Raw genomic sequence first — 22,703 nt, forward strand, 5'->3', positions numbered from 1 at the left:
GTGACTGATTAAAATAATTTAAATTTTATTCCATAAATATACTCTTTTTACATTTTAGACAGAATACACAGTAAATCTATCTAGACCGGCTTCTGGATGACCTTTTCCGTCTTTTGGACGATCTTTCTTTACTCCTGCTCTTTTTTGATTTCCTTTTTGCGACTCTCGAGTCACGAGAAGGCGACCGACTCTCTCTTCTTTTGATTTTTACAGGTCGTTCAGGTGATTCTGACCATCTCCATCCTCGTCTATTTGAGGATTCTGTCTCCCAACTGAATAAATGCATAAATATTTGAATAAATACATAGATAAATCATCAGATGAAGATACCTGATTGAAGGTGAACGATCTTGTGTCCGTCTGCTGCTTCTAGTATGACCATTTCGACGGTTGCTGCTCTCGGACCATTTCGATGGCATATACATATTGCCAGGATTGCGAAAAACGTGTAAAAAATTGCAGGTATTTCCTTTAGGACACTTATTCCTAAAAAATAGCCCGCACACCGCCGCTCTCCAGCTAGGAATATTGCAAAAGTTCACGTTTAATTGTTTTCCAGCGTACCAACGTCCATTAAACTTATGGTACGTAATTAAAGCTTCTCTGGTTGTTTCGTATTCTATGTAAAGGTTACCCCTGAGATGTGCTTCGTGGTTGCAACAGGTTAAAAAATGCCTTAAATATAACACTGTTATTTTCCTAGATTTACAACAAATTTAAACTGAAACTTACAAAATATTACCGCTTTTCTTCATTTCTGCTGTTACATCTAAGAAAAACTCTTTATACCGGTTATAAGTGTCCTTCATCTCGTATTCAAGACTCACATCACTACCGTGTTCATTTTCTTTGATTTCCAAGCTGAAAAACACACAGCTAAAAACTGTTTTCCTAAGAAATTAAAACCCTTACCTTAGATCACTGAAAAAGTGGGTAATCAATAAGGTCCGACTTATTCCCGGACGAACGTGATTTCGGGAACAAGTGTCAAAAAATCGGCATGCTGAAACTTTCTGAAAAAACGGACATAAGTCCCTATCAGGATTACTTTCAATACTAGTTTTCAAATGGTCAGGAGTGGACCCTCCTTGCTCCAGAAAGTCCAGTAGTTCTTGTTCACGTTTTTGTTGTTGTAGACGTTTTTCCTCCAATTCTTTCTCCTGTAACTTACACATTGTAGTTCAAGTTAAATCACCCTTTAAACATACTTTAGCTTTCTTTAACTCTTTTAAACGTTTCTCCTCGCGCTCCCACTCAAGTTTTATTTTCATATTTTGCTTCATTTTTTCTTCTCGGGCTATAGCCAGCTTTTTTTGAAGCTCTCGCCAGTGTTTTTGAGCTTCCGCCTCGGTTTCTCTCCATTTACGCTCCCTACAATCGTAGTATAGGCTCAATTAACGTGATTTTTACTAAATCAGGAATACAAAACCTTTCAGCTGCTTGCGCAGCTTCTTCTTTGGCTTGTTCGATTTCTATGCTTTCTTGGTCCTTTAACCACTTTTGGTAAGTTGGTGAGTTTTCTAGTTTTTTTTGTTCTACAAATTTAAACATTGAAGGTTGGATTTGTAGACTACACAAGTGTAATGCAGTGTAATACTAACATAGCCACTTAATTGAGGCACTTTAACAGGGAAAAACTACATTCCTGGTTCAAAAGTGACATGACTGTTAGTTGTTGGCAGGTGTAAATTTAACTTTACAGTATGTCTAGCTGCGAATTTAAATTGTCACGATTCTGTGATGTGTTTTTTAAATTTTAATTTTCCAACTGTTTAAATGTGGTGTAATAGTTATTTACATTACTAGTGTGGTGTGAGCCATTTTATAGTCACACATGGGAAGTATTGTAGACTGTGTTGTGCTGATAACAAGAGTCCATTAATTTGCCATACCACAGGGATAATATACAATATTTTATCTACTACATGGACATATTTAAGGTTGCCTTAGACTAGGTTTTAATTTGACTGTGACATTTTGCATATGATCTGTCACAGTCAAATCACAACTTAGACTAGGTGAACCTTAGGGTGACCTTAATTATGTTGGTGCAATCCACCACTAATGAGAGATTTTACAGATAATGAATGTTTTATGGTACTCTTTGGATGCTTTAATGAGTGATAAAATCACTCATTAAGTAGGTAACTCAAAATGAGCTATGTAATAATTCATTATTATGCTAGAAGTAGTTAAATGTAATTTACAGACTTTTTGAGGGTAAAGGTGACATTTTCTGGATCACATGACTGTTGCTGACAAGTTCCAACTTAACTTTACAGTTGCCAGCTGTGAATTTAAATTCTCAGGATTACTTGAGGTGCTTTTAAGATTTCAGCTTTCTCAACTGTTTAAATGTAATTTACAGACTTTTCTGATTTTCCAGATACAAAAAACTGATATATAGGGATTCTTCTAAATCATCACAAGGCATTTTGCCATATATTAAGTCCTAGAGGACCCTGAACTGAGATTAATCGAGAATTTCTTTTGCAAATATTATAATAGTCAACATAGCTTACCCTCAAGTTGTACCTTATCGCGTTCTATGGCTTTAGCTTGTCTGATACGTTTCCTTCGCAATTTCTTTGCCGTTTTCCTCCAGTCGGAGTGTCTGGACATTTTATTAAGAAAAATCAGTCCACAACAAAGTTCTTGGGTAAAGATTTGGTTGGGTTTAAAAAGGATACCAAATATGTATAAACGATCTGAAATCGCCCTTTCAAGCCTTGAAGCAACTGGCGATCTAAAACCCTTTAAGATATTTCAATTTGATCAAAAAATATAACCAATTCTTTAAATCAAAATACAAATTACAAAAGCACCATTTAAATCAGACTGAATGTAAACAAAATACCATAAGTGAAGTGTCAACTGTCAAAGGCTATTTGCATTATCTGTCAGATATTGATATTTGACAGCTTACACCACAAATCATACAATAAGATCCTAGATAGGCAATAACAACATTACTAATATTTGCCCAGTATTAAATTTGATTTAATCGAATCTTTTTACAAGGAATATAAAGTAAATAAAAACAAGTTAAACTTGAAAAACGTATTTTATTTAATTAATATTCAACTATATATTTTTCGTATATCGTCAATGAATGAATAATTGTGTTAACTAGAAGGCAGCATCGTTTGCATTCAGTCGTTTTCATAATTTACGTTTGACTAAATTGTTATTAACTAAACTATACTTACTAGTCACTTATTTCAATAAATAACGATCAGCGGCCCTATCTAAGTATAAATAAAAATATCATCGAAATTATTTCCACAATTGTAAAAAAAAAAACAAGCACACAATAACAATAATTCATCTAAGTAGTTTTAGTGACAATAGTTGCATTTGGGGTGGCATTTTACCCCGTTAACGCCGCATTTGCAGCCGCCCGAGGTATCACCTTTGCCGCCGGGGCCCCACCGAGGTCCTCGAGTCACCCAACAAATTTCTGTTTTGCACATCGAACAACGCAGCCAATCACAGCCCCATTTTTTCATCAGTATCACCTGCAATGTTACTTTCATTGATTTTATCATGTTTTTTAATAACAACATACTTTGCAGGTGGGGCAGGCAATTGCCTCTCCCTTGTCCACCATTTCCCCTAAAAATTCTTTCGTTCGTTTGGCTTCTTCGTTCATGTCGCATTCATCTTCCATTCGTTGTTGGTATTGTTTACAGTTAGCACCCATGTGAATTGCCTATATTGTATTAAAATGAGTTCGACATTTAAATTCACTTGTGTACTTACTTGACACGTCAAACAGTTGGTTTTTCTGCAAACTGGACATCGAAAATCGTTGACATTGTCTTCAAAAATACACCATCCTTTGCAGTCTGGAGTTTTACAATGAAAAGTCTTCTCCATTCGATTCTCGGCCATCGCCACCGACTTAGCCAAATGCTGTTCATATACTTCCTTAGTCACCAAAGCTTTGATCTCCCTTTCTTGAAGAGCAATCTCACAAGAGTAATTGTCATCCCTGTAAGGGCATTTAACTTCCGCCTCGTCTGCATACTCCACCGTTCTACCCAAACAGTCTCGACAAAACTGATGAAGGCATTCTCTAAGGGTGACCCCTTCTCCAGGGGCAACCTCCAAGAAACAAACCAAACACTCAAAAGCATCTGCGTTGGGCACCAAGTCTGTACTGTCCAAATTAACCAACTGCAAGTAAGTTGGTTGAGGAGGACGTGGTGGAGCTGGTTTCTTGCTGCTAGTTGGCTTTTTCACACGAACTGTGGCGCATACAGCGCAAATATTACTCGAATCTGGATTCAGTAAAGTACAGAGATGACACTCCCACTCTTTTGAAGTATGTTGAGGTAGACAGGATTGGAGTACTTCAACTTTCGAGGATGTCGCCCTCACTAGACCTGACGAGTCTTCGGAACTGTTTTTCGTGGTATAGGATTTGATGTCAACCTTCAGTTCTGTAATGGAGGAAGTGGGTGTTGCAGTTACTTCAGGTGGAGGAGTTCTTTGAACTGGCGAAGTTGACTTTGGAATTACGTTCACTACTTTTGGGGCTTCCACTTTTGGTAAAGGTGTTTTATGAGTATCTGTTTCAATGGTGATTATTTCTTTTGTTATGTTCGGATGTAGCTTTATAGGAAATTGAATTGGTGCAGATGATGCCCCAGACGTTGATGGTTGTGGTGTTGTGTTGACGATGATTTCTTTCTTTTTTGGTTCTTGAACTGGTTTCTTATCTGCAATTAATTTACTTTGATTAGCCAGAAGTAGAACGCATTAAAATTTCCTTTAGGTAAAACAACCCTCAAAACAAAATTAGCATGTTAGTAAACGAACTGTCAGCAAACCAACCTTGCCCCAGTTAGTTTGATATTTTTAGAAACCACCCAGTAAACATTTAACTTTAATTGCTTCCTTGTTCCTAATTTCAAAATAAACTAAACGTATTTATTTACCCACCTGGTGCCACCAAATACAAAAACACCGCACAGCCAGGGGCAACTTGATGGTCTTTCAATGTGCTCGTATCGTCTTCGACGAGCTCCTTCCCTAAAATCCATCTCTGCACTTCCTCGGGAATTTCAAAGTCTCTGGCAATTTGTCGTTTTAGATCCGCCACTGTTTGCGTTTCCACCACGTCTATGGGAAACGGTCCTCGATGGGACACTTTGTCCTCCACGTACATTTCTATTCTTAAAATTAAAATAAAAGTATCGACAATTAGAAGAAAAAAAATGTATCCGCTCGATGCTTTGGAAATAACTGAAGACAAATATAAATAGAGATTGATAGACTCAGGATGAAAACACATTCAGTGGACTTCCTACGCAGTTAATATAGATTTGTTTTTGAAAGTAAGATTGAACGTTTCCTGTGTCGTGTGAATTCACTTTTCATCAGGTTTTCTGTAATTACCAGAGATCAGGGGCAATATTGTTTGGAACGTTGACATTCACAACTTATCTCAACCATTTGCTGTGAAATTGTTTTATTAGTTCAGATCAAAATTATATTAATAGAAAATGTCAATTTTTGCAATCCAATTTCTTCTTGTTTCTTTAGCAGTAGCAGAGCTATATCCAGATGTTTCGAATGGTTCTAGATTTGTCATTGATTCAAAATTATTGATGAATAAAGGTTTAATTTTAAACACAACATTTTAAAAATTCCAGAGACTTTTAAATATATTGGAAAATCTTTTTAAATATGCTTCTAAATACATTAAACAATTCTTTAAAAATTGAGTTCAGGTTGAACATGTTTAAAAGCCATTTTTAAAATGCCAAAGGCTCCTAAATACATTGGAGATACTTTTTAACATTTCAAAGGTTTTTAAACATGTTTACGAGTCATTTAAAAAATGCCGCAGGATTTTAAATACTATCAAAACAATCATAACATGTGATTAAATTAAACTTACTGATATCCTTGTTGTTTTCCTCCGCCGTTTTGCAGTTCCGACTTTTGCCTGATAACAGAACAATTCACTTTCAGCTGCGCTAGTTCCTTAGCAAAAATAGCCGCATCCGTCATCTCTCCCTTGGCTATCGCTGTCTCCAACCTCCTCAACAACCGGTTAATCTCCAGTGTATCCTTATGACTACCCTCCATAACTTTACTGCCATTCCTGAGATTTGATACTCCTTTTGGTACGTTAAAAAACAGTGACAATTCGTCGTTTCGTGCCAAATTGGCGTAAACTCTTGTCGGAGCTGCCGCGTAAATATGATTGAAATCCTGCACTTTCATTGGTTCGTAGGGATTTTCAGTTTTATGATTTTCGATCAGTTTTTTTAGTGTGGTTTGTGGAACGATTTTTTTCACTACTGCACTAGTTTGAACGGCCGAAGACACTTTTACCGGTTTGGGTTGCTCCGTCTTTCGTACTTTGATGTTTTCGTATACTGTTTGTGTGGTGCCTATTAAAATTTCGGCCACTTTTTCTTCCTGAGTTTTTTCTGGTTGATTTTCAACTGGTTTCGGTTCATCGGGAGCTTCCACAATAACGCTAGAACGGTTGTTCTGCTTCATTTGCATGTGACTTTTTCTTTTCGGTAAGGAATTCTTCATTTCTATCAGCATCTTCTTTAAACGTTCTCGTTCTTCTTTTTTACTAGAACTGTCCACTTTTTCGTCGTTGTTGTTGTTGTGGTTGTTATATGTGGCTAAAGCAGAGAAACCTATTTGAGTTTTGCTTCTTTCAAAAGCAGGTACAGGGGTTTCCTTAGGTGGCTCTTTGGTGGAAACCTTAGCTGGGGAAGCGGAAGATGAAGAGAAATCATCAAAGTAAGGTTTAATGGCCGAACATGAGTGGCAAATGATTCTCCAATACTCGTTCTCCAGGTGGCACTTGGGACATTTCCAGGGTTTTCTCTCTATTTTAGGGGAGGGTGTGGCTTTCACAGCGCTTGCACTCTCCGACTTCATTAAAGGGAACTTTTCTTCTTTTTTCTTATCAATATCCTCGATTCTCTTCTTGTGGTTTTCTAAGAGCTGTTCCTGCCTCTGTCTGGCTTCGTCCAGACTGATTTGCTTCCCCAGGTGCTTTTGGAACACTCCCGATTTGCTGACCCCTGTAATGGCGTTGAATTTGGCTATCAAGTCTTTGGCAGATCGTCTGCGAGGGCTCTCCACCACAGTAACTCGAGACTCTTTAATCTTCATAAACTCAGGGATTTGCTGCTGAGGATTTTGAGCCAAATTTTTGTTTTTCACTATTTCCGAAGCTTCACGATCCAACTCGCTTATATTAGGTAGGAATGACATGCCACTTTTACGTTTAGTGTCTTCCTTTTTTCGTTCCTTAACTTCCAGTGGTGCTTCATCTAAAGTGAGATCGAGGGTGGAGTTGCGTACAAATGGTACTTCAGGCAGTCTGAAAGCAGATGTTTTGCAGTGTTAATACAGACGATACAAATGCGGTTTTAATTAAGTTAGGACGTGACGTGAAATGTGAGCAAGTGTAATTTTTAAGAGAGTTAAATTGGGATGTGGGTTTTGTTGCGAGAATTGATACGACCTTGATTTGCCAATTAAAGCTAAATAATTGTAAATAGTGCTAATGCTAAATAACTTAAGAGTAAGTTACTTGATAAAGTTGCTCTTATGAAAATAATCAAAATGATAGTTCTAATCTCTAGGAACGGATAGAAATAAGGTTCATTTCCAATTCATTTTTTTATATAAAATGATATATTTTGCCTGATTGAAACTATAAATATCCGGAATAAGTTTGTACAAATAGTGACCTAAATTAGAAGTATAAATATACAAGATTTACTTTTGAACCGCTTTGAAAACCTTTTAATAAGAGAGCCTAAAATCTAATTGTTTATACTGGCAATAATTGCTACATATACACATGAAATACATAAAACTATTAAGGTTAAGTAAGTTCTTACCTTTCAATGGGTTCATACTTATTCTCCTTTTTAACAGTAACTTCTTTAGCTATGGAATTTCTTTTGTACCAAGGTCTAGGAGATACAGGGGCTTGCGCTTCGGGTATACTTTGCACCTGGAGGTCCTGAGAGGTTCTCGGCTTCACGTCCTCCTTCAGGGGCTTCAACACTCCACGGTCCAGTTTCAAGCAGTCATTGGCCAAAACCTCCTTTTCCGTAGTTGGAGGAGGTGTGGGAGCCAAACGTTTTTTCCGTTTCAAACTGGCAGTTGCCCCACTGTCCACCGGCACCTTGTTTTGGGTTCCAGTTGGTGGCTGGGGTGCTTTTCTCTTACCCTTGACGTGTACGTAGGCTCCCGCTTTTTTTAGTTTTGATGATTCGCTATTGGTTCTGTAATAGTAATTAATTATTAATTTAAGTATTCAGTAAGATCCCGCACAAAAAAATTAAAGTTTATGGATTATCTCGAGTTGAGCCTCCCTGTACATTTGGTTATACAGAGTGTCATCAAAAGTGTCGTGTTATTAATTAAGCAATGCAGACTACACCTTGTAATAAACAAATAAATGTTTTAATTGTGACAAATGAAGAAGCATACGTCACATTCAAAACATTTGCCGGACTATTTCATAGTTATTACGTCATGTCAATATTTTTTTCTAATTTCCTAGATAAAACTGATGACATTTATGGTGAGTCAATTTGTATACAGTGTTCATCCTAATCCATCCTCATGTTTTTTTAATCATTAGCCGATGTCACTGATTTGGCATTAAATGGGATGATTTCTGAATTTTTTTTATTATAAATTGTTTTCGGTATTTTAATTATACAGGGTGGCGAGTAGGAACGAGGAACGAGCACACTTTTGGTAAACTCTCTGTATATGTACCATCATAACATAAAAATGCATTTCATTTATGGGTCAGAACAAAAATGAGACTTTTCAATTAGTTGCCAACATACCTTCTATGAACCTTTTGAGGTTCATCCACCTCCATAATATGCGCTTTAGTCATCAATGGTAAACTTTTGGAGTTTTCCACTTGAACCAGGGGTTTCGGTTTCAGCAAGGTTTCCTTGTTGAAAAACAAATTGTACTTTTTCCGTAGCGTGACATCTTTGTCCCGTTCCCTGCGTTTGTCCCTTTGTTTCAACCGTTCCCGGTACGTATCGGTCTCGGGACCAATAGGAACGTGCTTTTCCTGAACCACTTTGTTTTCGTACGCGGTAGGTGATACGTACCGGAAACTGGCGACCGTTCCCGAGCTTTTGTCTGAGGCGACGCTTTCCAGACTGGCCGACGAAGAAGACGTCTCGTAAGCGACGGACTCCTTGGATCCAGGCTTCAGCCATTTGAAGAAGGCGAACAAACCGCTGTTTCTTTTCGCTCTTGGATCGGTGCCAGGGCTTTGTTCGACGTCGGCGCCCGGGTCGTTCATGGTCGTTCCTTAAGGTGACGGGACGCGCCATCGGCCTGTAAAACGACGTGGATAATAAGAAAGGAAACTCGCTCGTTTTCACTTGACTCTCTAATTACGAATCGGCTAAATTTAATGCGGTGCTGATGGGATTAGGCCGGATGAGGTACTTTTTCGTTCAGAATTAGACCGGAGTTTTTTCGAAAATTTTAGTTGTTTTTATAACTCAAATCAATCACCACAAACCTTTATTGAATAGAATAAATAGACCATGCCAAAGGTGAAAAAAATAAAAAACTTTTCATGGAACACCCTATATATTTTTTGATTAATATGTTGACATCCAGTTTTACAAAGTTACCATAAACAATCAAAGTTTGATGAATAGTTAACAAAAGACATAGTCCTGTCAAAATACGTCATCGTGACGTCAAATAATAATAACGTTTAGTCCAAACTCAATTAATCAGTAAATATACAGGGTGTTTCATTAAAAATGTATCAACTTGCCTTTGTTTTTTGCCTTTACCAAAGCGTTATAGAAAGTCCAAACTAATATTTTTTGTCCCTATACATTTGTCTGGAACCGCTATTTCTCTGAGCTACAGGGTAGTAAAATAATTTTTAAAAAACTGGGTACCCTGTATATTTGACAAAAAATTGTAGAATTTTGAAAATTTTAAAAAATAGTCTAATTCATAAGTTTTAGTACATTTCCTCGTAAGTCAAATGTGACTCGCTTCTACAGGGTGATTCAGGTTTTAATACACAAGTTTTAACAACGTATTTTACGTCCAAACAAAATGCGTCTTTCAGGAAATACAGGGTGTTGAAGTTTTATAAGAAAAAAGCAGGTTGTCAAGTTAACGAGCAGTCAATTCTTTAGTCCAACGTTGCAGAAGTCGAACGACACCAATTTGAACAACTACATATTATAATTTTTTATTAAATGTTAGTTCTTTATTGCTTACAATTATTTTATTGCCTCGATAAGTTCGATTTTCCATTACTCGTCTAGCAGTGGCGTTCCTTTCTTTTCTTAAAAATTATCATGTGACTTATTAATACACGGTACTGGTGGAGATACTAGCAATATTATCATATTTTTATTTTTTCTTTATGTTTATGAAAACCACAAAGTTTCATTAAAATATGTAAAGACGTTTTGAAAAAAAAATGAATTTTGTTTTTTTTATAAAACTTCAACACCCTGTATTTCCTGAAAGACGCATTTCCGGGATATAGTTTATAGAGCAAACTGGGATTATTTTTGGACGTAGAATACGTGGTTAAAATTGGTGTATTAAAACCTGAATCACCCTGTATAAAGGCAGTCTTTTTTATTTATTTATTATTTTTAATCCACGATTTAAAGAATTTGAGTTCTCACTTTAGAGTTTTGATTTTTTTTCTCTAGCTGTATAACAAACAATTTAGAAGATTTACTAATTGAAATTACATAAATTAGTTTAATTCCCGAAATTAAATGATTAGTATAGAGCTGCTTTTAATGTCGAATAATTTAATTGTTGAGGATGAGTCTAATTTTAAAACCGGATGATGTTTTCCGTTAAAAGAGACATTACAGAGAAAGTTCCAAAATTAACTGTCTAGCCACTGTCAAACTGAATAGCTTATTTCAAAACTCAATCAAAAAAGTATAATTATTTTAATATTTTTTTTTAGAAACCGCAAACAATATCAATTAATAAAGTACATTTTGTTAAGACATTCAAATGCTTCTACTTTGTATTTTTATTTTAAAACATTTTTTGACTTAAATTTTTCTTTTCATATTAATATTAATAATAGATGATTAAAAGTGGTGATTTTGGCTCTTCTAACTACTAACTCAATTTTAGTATACCGAGTGTTTTTCACTTCAACTTGTACCTCTTCTTGAAGCCAGAATTGTTTTAATAACACACCCTGTATGGAAATACCGTTAAAAATAGGTTTTTTGTGTGTTTAAGTAAACGATCAATTAGATAAAAATATTCGACAAGCGGTGACCTCCGCAAGCAATTTGGGATGGATGAGTTTATAATGTACCTCCCACGCACGTTAATGAATACTTTTAGGTACTAATTAGTACTCTAATTACATTATAATATTTCATTTAGTTGCAAACCAATTAGGTTCGCTATTTATCAAATAAAAGAAGAAGTTTCTAAAATTTGGATTGGTTTGTTTTGGTGTTCTAAATTTATCAATAAAAGGAAAACTCATTACACTGTAAAAATAAATAACAAAGAAAAGTAGTTAGAATTAACTAAATCACCTCATGCAGAATCAAAAAAACTGGGTTTTAGGTTACGATACAATAAATATGTTTATTAATAGATGGTGAACGAGCGTCCGCTAAATCCTACACATCCTACTATGAGAACTATAAATAAATGATCAACACTTGCGATGTGAAAACTTTCATACTCACCCATTATCTTAAGAGGAAAAATTCCAAACATAACCGCAACTCACTGAATCACTAGACACATTCGCAGACGACATATTCGAAATAGTACCGGGGTGCGAAACGAACAATTTACCACAAAATTTCGGTTATATGAGATTCACTAGAGCCGGAGTTTGAGTGACTATGGCTGGTAGTGAAACGACGTTGTGCGTCCCGACGCTAATTTTAACTTAGACTGGAGATAAGTGGGTTTAGTCCAATATGCTCGGAACATTCATAATATTAATTGTTGTATTGATTAATTGACGTTAAAGACATTTGACTTTGTTCTTACTATCTGCGGAAATGATGCTCGTTCGCTTAGATTTTGTCTAATTATAACTCATCATCGATTGTGACCAACTGGGTGACTGCATGGTAACTCAGAGCAATAACACATCCTAAAAATGTTTAGTTTTCACTTGGTGTGGCAACAAGTGAAACACAGATTTTTTTTTCAATATTTTGTTTGGTTCATTTGGGTCATCTTTAAGAGTCCCAAAGGCTCAAGAAAACAAAGATACAAGGTGAATATATATAAATCATTAAAATCACACAAATTTAATGAAACACCCTGAAGGAAGAACAAAATATGACAAACTTTCTTTTGCAGAACTATAAAACTAACCCATGTTCACCACTATACAGTATGTCCCAAATTCGACTGGAAGCAGGATCATGGAGTAAGAGTGGTCGATTAAATAAAGGCAAAGTTATACATTATCGGTTTTAGACATCAAACTTCAATATACTATTTGAAAGTTCTGTCTTAAAATGGTACATTTCAGGTCACACAAAAGTGTCATTACAAGTATCGTTTAGTTTAAATAATTAAAAGTTAGTGAACATTGATCACTAATTAGCTTATTGGCATTTGTATTGTTACTATTCTGAAAAATTTTCACGCATACCTTATGTCAACTCTAGGCTTTTAACTTAAATAATAATATTATCTTTGTACTAGAACTACATGGAAAACAAAAAAATCTTATTTCTAAATTATAACAGTATATTTTACTATAATTATTAATTTTATTGGCTACGATCATAAAGTTTAACTTTTGAATCATTGAAATTTTATTTCCCAATAAAAATTTCTTGTTTAGACAATTTTGAATTAAAGAAACGGGATCCTCCCAACAGAAATTAATAATTCTGAGATATTCTCCTAACTAAAGAACTTAAGGACTGTATTACAAGCAAGTTGGTGGAATAGACTATACTAATGACACTAACATTATTTGAGCGAAAACAAAATGTAAATAAAACACATGTTACACTTTTAAGGAATACACTATACCTAGAATTTTTGTTTGCTGTGTTTTGGAAAAGTTTTCTCTAAATATCTCCCTTACAAAAACTTTTTGGGCATCTTCAGCTTCAGCTTCATCTAGCAACCTTGTAGAAAAAAAATTTTGCATATTTTTTTAAATAATGCCATATTAGGGTTCATAACGAGTGATTAACCAATGAATTTTTATTAGTGAGATAACAACACTTCCTAGTGCATGCAGAAGTCACATTTGCCTTTCTCTTACATACTTTTTTTAGAATTTTTGAGGTTGTTTTTGGATAATAAGTTTTAGGTGGGCAACCCTGTACAGACTTATCAGCAAGCATGAAAACACTCAAGGTTTCAAGAAAACCTATAAGAATCGACACACATCCGGCAGCTATGCACGTGTAGTACCTACTTGGAAACAGTATTTAAAAGCCAGACATTGTTTCTGATATCATTTTGATGGATTTTCTGTTTGGCTTTATAAATATATCATCAAATGATAAAACTGCTGTAAAAGTAAAATTTGTGTGAAATAGCAATAAATAAAAACCAAACTTAATAAAATATTTTTCAAGAATGAACACATTGGAGCAATTTGTCGTAAACCGAATGACGGAAGGGGGTTAGGATTAGCAGGACGAGCAAAATAAATCACACCCCAGGAGGGCCATCATTGCTGTCGTCCGATGCACCTACTAAAAGATTAAGGGCCTAATCCAGGCAGATGTATAAAACTGGACGTCAACAACGCAACTAAACAGAACCGGTCCTGCAACGACAGCCAAACGATCAGAAGACATGAGCAGGATCAGTGTAGTCAATTGTTGCATTTTTGCTATTGCTTTATTCTTACTTTATGGTTAATTATTAATAATTGCGTCAGTTTTGTAAGTATTAACTTTATTGTTGACAGGTACAGACAGGGCTGAAGGTTTTGAACCCTCCAATGACCATCCACCCCAAGAGGCCGCGCCTATGTGGTTCGGACCTAGGATGGGCAGGAAAAAGAGAAACCCAGGAGATCAAATCGGTAAATTTGGAAATGGGAATAAAGACTCCCAGACCACTTTAGGACTGTTGGATGTACTGAAGGAGTCTCCTTTGGTTGTAGTAGCTGTCAATGAAGGTATTTTTGTTTGTTGTTTGTTAAGTGCTTATTGAGTCTGAAAGATGATAAAACAAGTTTTATGTTCAATGTTAGAAGATGGTTAAAAAAATGTGATTGCATTATGTACTAAATTTACAGAATTTTCTGTAAAGTTTTGGAATGCAACACCCTGTAGATTATTACGTTATTCGAATCAACTTGTCAGGGTCTATTTTAGAGTCTACTATGATGTGCTGACAAAAAGCTCACAGTTCCAGAGATATACAGAGTGAAAGTTTCCACAGGAAAGATCAGGAAGAGAGACTTCACTTCAACAATTTTGCCTTCAAAGAAAAAACTTTACTTTTCTTTTTTTATTTTTTTTTCTAAATTTTGCTTGCAAAATTGTTTTGATTGCAGTTGTCTTAGAAAAGACAAACTGTGTTAACAAATACAGTAAAGAACATGTTCAGGTAGGGTTTATGCCAACAGGATAGCCATTACAACCAAAATACCTTTGTTATTCACATTATTGTGGAAAACTTTCGGTAATGGGTCTTAATTCCATATCAATTTTCATTTCAAAAAAATGCAGCTTGTTTCTTTTTAAACATAACTGTTTCCAGAAACTTGGGACTCCTTGTATAAGTATTTGGTTTTACAGCAAACAGACAGCACACGTTCATCCCTAGATTGGGTAGGGAATCGGTTGAGCCGAGTTGGGGTGAAGATGTAAATCTAGTGGAAGGAGATTCAATTTCGTCAAGACCGTCAAGACCTTCCAATGTTGTCAATCCTTTCTCACCCCGATTAGGGCGCAACAATTACAACCCTTTCTCGCCGAGATTAGGGAGAGACAGCGACATGCCCTTAAAGTAGCTTAGTCACATTAAAACAATTAAAAGTTATTTCCGATTACTATATAATGTATTTGTACAATAAAAGTCCTGAATGATATTTAAAAAGTGGTTTCATGTTGATTATGATTGAAGTATTTTTAATGAAAAATTTACCTACTCATAACGTAGTTATAGTTGTATGGTACTATACATAGTAGAGTCAGTTTTGCTAGTCACTTTTGGTAGTAAGTGCTAACTACGTCAGTTTCAGCAAAACATTACTACGTCAAACATGTGATTTAAAATAGTTGTATTATTATAGTTATCAGCCAAACGATGCAAACTTTGACACTTATTCATATCATTGAAAGGAACTGACGTGGTTTGATGAACAATGTAAAATCAAGTAGCAAGACAGAAATTGAAGAACAAAGTCACTTATGTACAGATAACGTTATTAACGTTAATTTCAAATTATGTGTACTTTTTACTATATTTAACTGGTTGCTTCTTATGTGTCAACTGTTTTTAAGTTTTGACTCTGAAGAATCTTTGATTTTTTGATTTGAAATTATATTAAGTTGTTTTTAAACTGTAAAAATGAAAGCAAATCAGTCAGACACCAAATATTGCAATTTCTGTTGTCAAATTCACCAAATAGTTGGAAATATTATAAATTCAATTTAAACATTAAAAAAATCGATTATTATGTGATCTCGAAAGTTCTTTTAAAATAATTAATCACGTGACCTGGTAAACTGTTTGTAAGTCTAGTTGATGACAAAAGGTACTGCAATTTATGCAATTATAAAGGAACCATAAAAGAACCCTAATTGAACTTTGATTAGGAAATTGGGCCCTTAAGTATTCCCTCCAATTTCAAGGGTCAATTTATGTACTACTTTTTAACAACATTTATCCAAGAAGACAGCCCCAGCCTCATCCATTGGCCGGAGTATTGCCAGAAGACAATCTGATTTTATGACCAGATACTCTCACTAACGCCAACTGAAAAATCAGTCAATAACACTCTATTTGGAGAAAATATTCCAGTATTTTTGAGAAGAATTTGTGTGTGAAATGGTTAGAGGGCAATGCAAATTTAGAAAAGCATTAGAAAATTCTGGCTCAAAATTCAATTTCAACGTACAACTCTACTTGATAATGCTACAAGTTGAACAGTTTTAAATTGTCATTTTACTGAAAAATTCACTAATACGTCACAACTAAACACAATCTAAAAATCAATCAAATGATAATCCTTGTTAACAATTTCAATCAAAAAGTCGTACACATTCTTTAAATACGTAACAATATGTTACCAAAGCTGACCTCATATTTATCACTAAACAATAGCAAATTTTCCATCCCGGATTTAACAGGAATTAAAGTTGATTTACAAAGTAAATAAATTTGAAAGCTATATCTCTACTATCTCAATAAGTCAGAATAAGATAAACGGTAAAAATAATACTTTTATAAAATTAAACTCCTACGATAATTAAACGATACGGTCCATTTGTTCAATTTTTGTGCTTAATTTGAAAAAAAGCATTATTGCAAGGTAAAAAGAAACGCAACAAGAGCAAACTGAACAACAAGTTAATAGAGGAAGATGACGAATCAAGTAGCAGATAATCTTAATCTTATCTCGTTCTAGATCAGTTTACAATGATCATTATATTTTTACAGTGTAAAGCTGTTGTCGTGGAGTAAACACCCCACTCTACAAGTGCATTATGAATTTAAAGTGGACTAAAGACGTGTAAAGTTTGTGAAAATGAGTTGTTTTCGGCGTAAGGCAAATCGCCGCTATACTGTAATACAAATTGATCCTCAAGTCACAAAAAAACCATCCCCACCACCAGAACGTAAACCATCAAAGCCAACAGGTAAGACTTCAAGTGTACATGATGTGATATTAATAACAATTTATTATTAGAACCTAGAATAAATGGAGATGTCGGTGATGACAATAACAGATATAACGACACTGTTGAAGAAGTTGCACCAACTCCACCACCAGAAGAACCAATTGAAACAGAAATAACAACACCACCAGAACCTGAACCAATTCTAACAGAACCATCAAAATCAACAGGTAAGACTAATTTCAAGTGTACGTGATATGGTATTAATAACAAGTTATTATTAGAACCTAGAATAAATGGAGATGTCGGTGATGACAACACTGCCTCTAAAACCTACCAATCAGAAGTTGCACCAAATCATGACCAAGTAGAGTCTCAACCACCACCACCTCCCGAAGAAAAAAAGCGATTCCAGAGAACGCCGGGAAAGCACAAAGCTCCACCTCTCCCAAATCCAAAAATCGAGATTGAACAACCTGTTCCAGAACCGCAACAGTTAAATGAACCCACCACACAACCAGCGGAAACACCCGAAAACTTACTTACCATACCTCAGAATCACAATGGATTATCGAGAAGTTCTTCAGAGAGTTCCCTGGTCAATATGATTGGTAATTTTTGATTGTATAAGTAAAATAACGATCTGAACATTTGATCTCTAGGTCGGAAAGACAGTGTAGGACACTTAATAGATGGATCACGACGATCGTCATCAGAAGAATCACTGGAGAATACGAACGAGAGAAGAGAGGGAGTACCGATGAGTATGACCGTAACGGAAAAAATTACCCATGATGAGAAACTTCCCGAATTTCCAAAAACTCCTGAGTAAGTGATTAGTTTTCTGAGTATTCAACAATGTTGGAAAAACAGACATCATTGCGCAAACTACTACAATAATTCTTTTAAGTTGGGTTTTCCGGGTTTCATCGTCTGTACTATTAATAGCATGGCATTCGTTGCAGCATAACTTTTTCTTAACAACCTATAAAGTTCTTTGATTATTTTCATGATCCTCGCCACCTTTGCTTGATTAGAATTGATCAAGTACCTACAGTAAAAGTCGACATATTGATTTTTCTAGTCGTGACGTTTGCATTCAAAGAAACAACTGATGATAAACTTGTCAAGATAATGAAAATGATTGTTGTAAAGGAATCTAATCAAAAACTGAAGATTACAACTCAATTTTTTTGTCTAGTGTACACAAATTTTGGCGTCCTTACCACTTTACAACTGAATAAAAACAGAGTTGATTTGAAAAGTTCAAAAAACAATTCTAGTGCAAAATACAAAAACTTTTCGTCATGTTATTAATTAATAACTTTCAAGTAATTAACATTATACAACCTTGAATGCTAGTTTAATCAATTTAGTTTGATTTATATTCCACAGAGAAGAAGAACAAATCAAAAAAGCTATAGAAAAGAACGAATTTCTCACCAAAATTTTATCCGCCGAACGTCTTAAAGAAATCATTCGAGCAATGCAGCTGAGAAGAGTGTCCTCAAAGAAAACTTTAATTAAACAAGGTAATTTCAATGTATGCTAGTTTAGGTTCATTTAATGAATTTAAAATTTTACAGGCGACAAAGGATCGGAAATGTTTGTGTCCAAAGAGGGTAAATACCGGATATTAATTAAAGGAAAAGTGGTTGGCGAATTTAGCGATAGTAGAGTTTTTGGTGAATTGGCCATGCTGTATAACGCAAAGAGATTGGCAACGATTCAGGCTGTCACACAGGGCCAAGTCTGGGTGTTGGACCGGCACGCCTATCAGAAAATCGTCATCAGTTCGAACCTGAAGGAGCAAGATGAAAAATTAAGATTTTTGCAAAAGGTTGAGTATTTGAACGTCGTGGATCCAGAAGTTCTCAGACAAGTCTCTAATTTGCTAAACACTGAATTCTTCCATTCTGGTGAAGTAATTATTAGACAGGGTGATAAAGGGGATAAGTTTTACATAATCAGAGCAGGTATATTAAAAAAATATATTTTTCTTCACAATTTAAAAATGTATCACTACAGGCACGGTAACCGTATCCAAGACCGACCAGGGGGTTATAGGCAAACTAAAACGAGAACAATGCTTTGGAGAAAAAGCGTTACAGAAAGAAGATACCAGGTTAGCATCCAAAAAAACACACAAGACTATTGGGAAGGAAGTGTACTTTCTTTTTTACACTTTTAGACAAGCGACTGTGACGGCAGATCCTCCAGGAGTAGAGTGTTTGACGTTAACTCGACGAAACTTTATAGACCACTTCGGTGATATCGAAATTCCTATGCTCCAAGTGAAAAAAGTCAGTCTTAAAGAGGTGCAAGTGTCGTCCGAATATAAAAGCCTAGAGTTAGGCGATTTGAAGATCATCAGAACGTTGGGTGTTGGAGGGTAACAGGTTATTCAGTTTAATACCAACAACACCTAAACTGAAATTTTTGTTTAAAGATTTGGAAGAGTGGAATTAGTGCAACATAGAAAACAAAAAAACAAACTGTTCGCCCTTAAGTACCTGAAAAAATTTGAGATAGTGTATCAGAATCAGCAGCAACACGTTTACAATGAGAAGACAATACAAATGAACTGCGACTCTTCGTTTATAGTACAGTTGTACAGAACTTACAAGGACAACAAGTAAGTGTGTTATATGATTTAAATTCAGTTTTTAATAACTGCTATCAATCAGATACGTATATTTCTTAATGGAAACCTGCTTGGGTGGCGACCTGTTCAGTCTCCTTCACAATCAGAAGAATAAACGCTTTGAAGAAGAGGATGCTAAATTTTTGTCTGCCTGCGTTATCGAAGCGTTTGAATACTTACACAGGTACAACTTAATGGTTTTGTAAATGTGACTTTAAAGACGTAATTTCTAACAGTAAAGGAATTGTTTATCGAGATTTAAAGCCTGAAAATCTGCTAGTTGCCGCAAACGGTTATTTGAAGTTGACTGATTTTGGTTTTGCCAAGAAAATGCCTTCTAGGGGCAAAACTTTCACTTTTGCCGGCACCCCCGAATATATAGCCCCTGAAATAGTACTAAATCGAGGTCATGATAGAGCGGTAGACTATTGGGCCTTTGGAGCATTCGTCTATGAATTATTGACAGGTTAGTGAGTTCATACAGTTTCCAGTATAAGAGTTGGTCAGATAAAATTATTGGAATTTCTAGGAAGAACGCCATTTAAAACTGGCGATGCCACTCATATGAGAACATACACGAAAATATTGAATGGAATTGACAATGTTAAATTTCCCAGTTACTTTAGTCTGAAAGCAAAGAATTTGGTAGAAAAGCTTTGTAGGCCCGTACCATCGGAACGGCTCGGTATGCAAAGAGGGGCTACGAAAGACATCAAAGCTCATAAATGGTATCAAGGTAAGTTTGTTTTTCCGGTTTATTAATTTTTTTTTTTCGAAATTAACCATCAAACTGATTTTTGGTACGTTTTTGACTAGTACAACATATAAATAGTTCGAAGAGTAATTCCTTGTCCAAAACTAGGAAAATTGTTTATTGGTATATTAATTTCTATTTAAACTTAATCTAAGATGTAAAAAAGGGTTGTAGAAAAGTTTGGTTTAAAAGAAGAGCGCTGTTATTTTTATTACAAAAAATAATTAAAATCAGCTAGCTCCAGTATATCTACATATACTGGATAATAGATAAAAAATACACGCCTACGTCACTGTTCGTCGATTTCAGGTTTTGATTGGCAAAAATTCCAACAGCAAGGCATGACATCGCATTTCAAACCAAACGTTAAGGACTACGACAAAAACTTTGACGTTTTCAAGCAAGACAAGGATTATCCACCTGATGAAACATCAGGTTGGGACATAGACTTTTAAATACTTTATAATACAAGCATCATAACTGTGTATACTTTGTTGTATATTTATTTAATCAACACTATTAGGACTAAGTAAAACCAATAATAAATCACGTTTGAAACTCAATATAATATATCGCAATAAATGAACTAAAATACATAGAGTGAAAACAATACTTATATACAAGTTAAGTCTTAAGAGCTAAAACTTATTACTAACTACTGTGAGGCACATTTCCCAAATTGCCACTTAAAAGCTGCTGAGCCGATTTTGCAGCAATAGTCGGATCGTAAATGAGCTGGGTGGGTTGGCCAGTAGGAGGAGCAAAACTGGCTTGGGAATAACTCAAATTTACTGTATCACCTATGTGGGGATTTCCAAATGGGGTTGCAGCCACTTGGGGCTGAGTGTAACTCATGGAAAAACTAGCAGGATTGTACATGGGAACTTGGGGAACTGTTGGTGGTGGTGCAGTTGCTGGGGTAAATTGTGGTAGAGATGGTGGAGAAAATGTTGTCACTACAGGTGGTTGAACAGGTAAAGCTTGAGGAAGTGAAGGATTTTGAAAAGTTGGTAAAGTAGGGACAAAGGAAAACTGGGGTGAAGAAACTGGTGGTGCACTAGTTTGGGGTGGGATGTTGGCTGTAAACTGGGGTAAAGATACAGGAGGGGTTGAACTTGTAACTGGGTTAACTGGTGTTGAGGTAAACTGAGGTAAAGAAACTGGAGGTGGAACATTTGAGTCTAATTTTATATTTGCGGTCCCCTGTATTACACTTGAAATGTCTTGGGGTGGGCTAACAGTTGATGTGACAACAGGAATAGTGGTTGGCATTGATAAACTAGTAGTTGTATTAATCTGAGAAGCTTCTGATGTGGTTGTACGAACAGGTATTCTGTGCAAATAACCATAACCAATTCCACATCCTATAAAAACAAAAAATAGTCCCTCTTTATCAAAATACAATTGTAAAATAAGCTTTCTTCAAGCAATTACAAAAATTTGGACTTACCAACTAAACCATTACCACCCCATTTAGAATTAGGAGTAATAACAACCTCTCTACATGAATCCTCATCACAATTGTACACATATAATTTCAGTGCACTCCCATCATGGTTTTCAATAAGATTGTACAGATCTTCACTTTCATGCAGGATTGAATCTGTTCCAATTATATAATCTGAGAATGGTTTCAGCCCTGCAATTTCAGCAGGGGAATTGGGGTGCACCTCCAATATGTGCCACACATTGTCTTTTGCAACTTCAAAAGAACAAAATCTGATGCTGATGCCCAACAGACCTTGTCCACCCCAAGAATCACTTGGTTCTATGGTTATACTCCTTACACTTTGACTTTTACAGCTGTAGAGTGTGATTGGCAAGGGTTTGCCTGTAAATTTTCAAATTGAATTACTTTGAAAATTATTTACTGACTGATAGGTACACACCTATTCCAGTTTTTAAAATATTCTTCAAAGTATCATCATCCTTGTCAAGGCGGACGCCATTTATAGCAATTATAAAGTCAAAAAATGGTTGCAGACCAGCTTTGGACCCCGGTGAGTTCTCTTGTACCTAAAAATGTAAAAAATTGGGTTTTATTATTGAATCAATTGATAGGTGGCCATTGCTGAGATTCGCTAAAATTAAAGAATTATTGCATGAAAAAATGGCTACTTACCCTGAGAACATGGTATCCATCGGAACCCCCGCCAGGAATTTCTACACTTCCAGAATTTCCCATTTTCCGATTATTTATCGATAAAAATACGTGGCATTTTCTTTGGTTCAAAAAGTTGTCATAAAGATGAGCACAATCATAACCCCAAATAACAACTCATCTGACGTACGGAGTACGGAAACGTAAATGTCGTAAATCCAGTGCATGACAGTTGTCATTTGGTAATATTTCGTGCAAATTCGTTTATTACTTTACAGTGCACCACGTGACCTTTTTATAGGAAAGTTGAATTATAACCACATGACAATTGATTTTCAAATGTAATCTGTCATCTGTTAT

The 22,703-nt window shown here is 35.5% G+C and overlaps 5 protein-coding genes across 6 annotated transcripts; 2 read left to right on the plus strand and 3 right to left on the minus strand.

Moving 5' to 3' along the window:
* Positions 1 to 4: 4 nt before the first annotated feature.
* On the minus strand, positions 5 to 2,622 carry LOC145732416 (uncharacterized). Its single transcript, XM_081984657.1, has 7 exons — positions 2,523 to 2,622; positions 1,430 to 1,535; positions 1,209 to 1,371; positions 913 to 1,160; positions 733 to 861; positions 331 to 675; positions 5 to 272 (listed from the first exon to the last, which is right to left on the minus strand). Exons 1-7 carry the CDS (start codon positions 2,620 to 2,622, stop codon positions 77 to 79), a joined length of 1,287 nt encoding a protein of 428 aa, XP_081840783.1. The 3' UTR covers positions 5 to 76.
* Positions 2,523 to 12,274, minus strand: LOC145732415 (uncharacterized). Its single transcript, XM_081984656.1, has 9 exons — positions 11,748 to 12,274; positions 8,856 to 9,366; positions 7,890 to 8,279; positions 5,909 to 7,363; positions 4,948 to 5,180; positions 3,763 to 4,724; positions 3,569 to 3,712; positions 2,691 to 3,518; positions 2,523 to 2,614 (listed from the first exon to the last, which is right to left on the minus strand). The coding sequence occupies exons 2-8, from the start codon at positions 9,329 to 9,331 to the stop codon at positions 3,339 to 3,341; spliced, it is 3,840 nt and encodes a 1,279-aa protein (XP_081840782.1). The 5' UTR covers positions 9,332 to 9,366; positions 11,748 to 12,274; the 3' UTR covers positions 2,523 to 2,614; positions 2,691 to 3,338.
* A 544-nt stretch (positions 12,275 to 12,818) lies between these two features.
* On the plus strand, positions 12,819 to 15,099 carry LOC145732417 (uncharacterized). The gene is made up of 4 exons (XM_081984658.1): positions 12,819 to 13,563; positions 13,623 to 13,906; positions 13,961 to 14,173; positions 14,799 to 15,099. The coding sequence occupies exons 2-4, from the start codon at positions 13,846 to 13,848 to the stop codon at positions 15,011 to 15,013; spliced, it is 489 nt and encodes a 162-aa protein (XP_081840784.1). The 5' UTR covers positions 12,819 to 13,563; positions 13,623 to 13,845; the 3' UTR covers positions 15,014 to 15,099.
* Positions 15,100 to 16,575: 1,476 nt separating this feature from the next.
* Positions 16,576 to 20,810, plus strand: LOC145732566 (cGMP-dependent protein kinase 1-like). 2 transcript variants are annotated; one of them, XM_081984912.1, is made up of 13 exons: positions 16,576 to 16,865; positions 16,916 to 17,074; positions 17,129 to 17,455; positions 17,507 to 17,672; positions 18,240 to 18,376; positions 18,431 to 18,820; positions 18,873 to 18,969; positions 19,036 to 19,236; positions 19,294 to 19,479; positions 19,532 to 19,672; positions 19,725 to 19,954; positions 20,018 to 20,224; positions 20,552 to 20,810. In XM_081984912.1, exons 1-13 carry the CDS (start codon positions 16,754 to 16,756, stop codon positions 20,695 to 20,697), a joined length of 2,499 nt encoding a protein of 832 aa, XP_081841038.1. In that variant the 5' UTR covers positions 16,576 to 16,753; the 3' UTR covers positions 20,698 to 20,810. The 2 variants fall into 2 exon arrangements, with proteins under 2 accessions (XP_081841038.1, XP_081841039.1); XM_081984913.1 differs by lacking the exon at positions 16,916 to 17,074 and having other exon boundaries at positions 16,578 to 16,865.
* On the minus strand, positions 20,789 to 22,528 carry Grasp65 (Golgi reassembly-stacking protein 2). The gene is made up of 4 exons (XM_081984921.1): positions 22,365 to 22,528; positions 22,132 to 22,258; positions 21,693 to 22,073; positions 20,789 to 21,606 (listed from the first exon to the last, which is right to left on the minus strand). Exons 1-4 carry the CDS (start codon positions 22,425 to 22,427, stop codon positions 20,894 to 20,896), a joined length of 1,284 nt encoding a protein of 427 aa, XP_081841047.1. The 5' UTR covers positions 22,428 to 22,528; the 3' UTR covers positions 20,789 to 20,893.
* Between the last annotated feature and the right edge of the window lie 175 nt (positions 22,529 to 22,703).

This window comes from Ips typographus, linkage group LG8, assembly GCF_016097725.1.
Source record: "Ips typographus isolate SLU linkage group LG8, UJ_Ityp_2.0, whole genome shotgun sequence".
In the NCBI taxonomy this organism is placed as follows: Eukaryota; Metazoa; Arthropoda; class Insecta; order Coleoptera; family Curculionidae; genus Ips; species Ips typographus.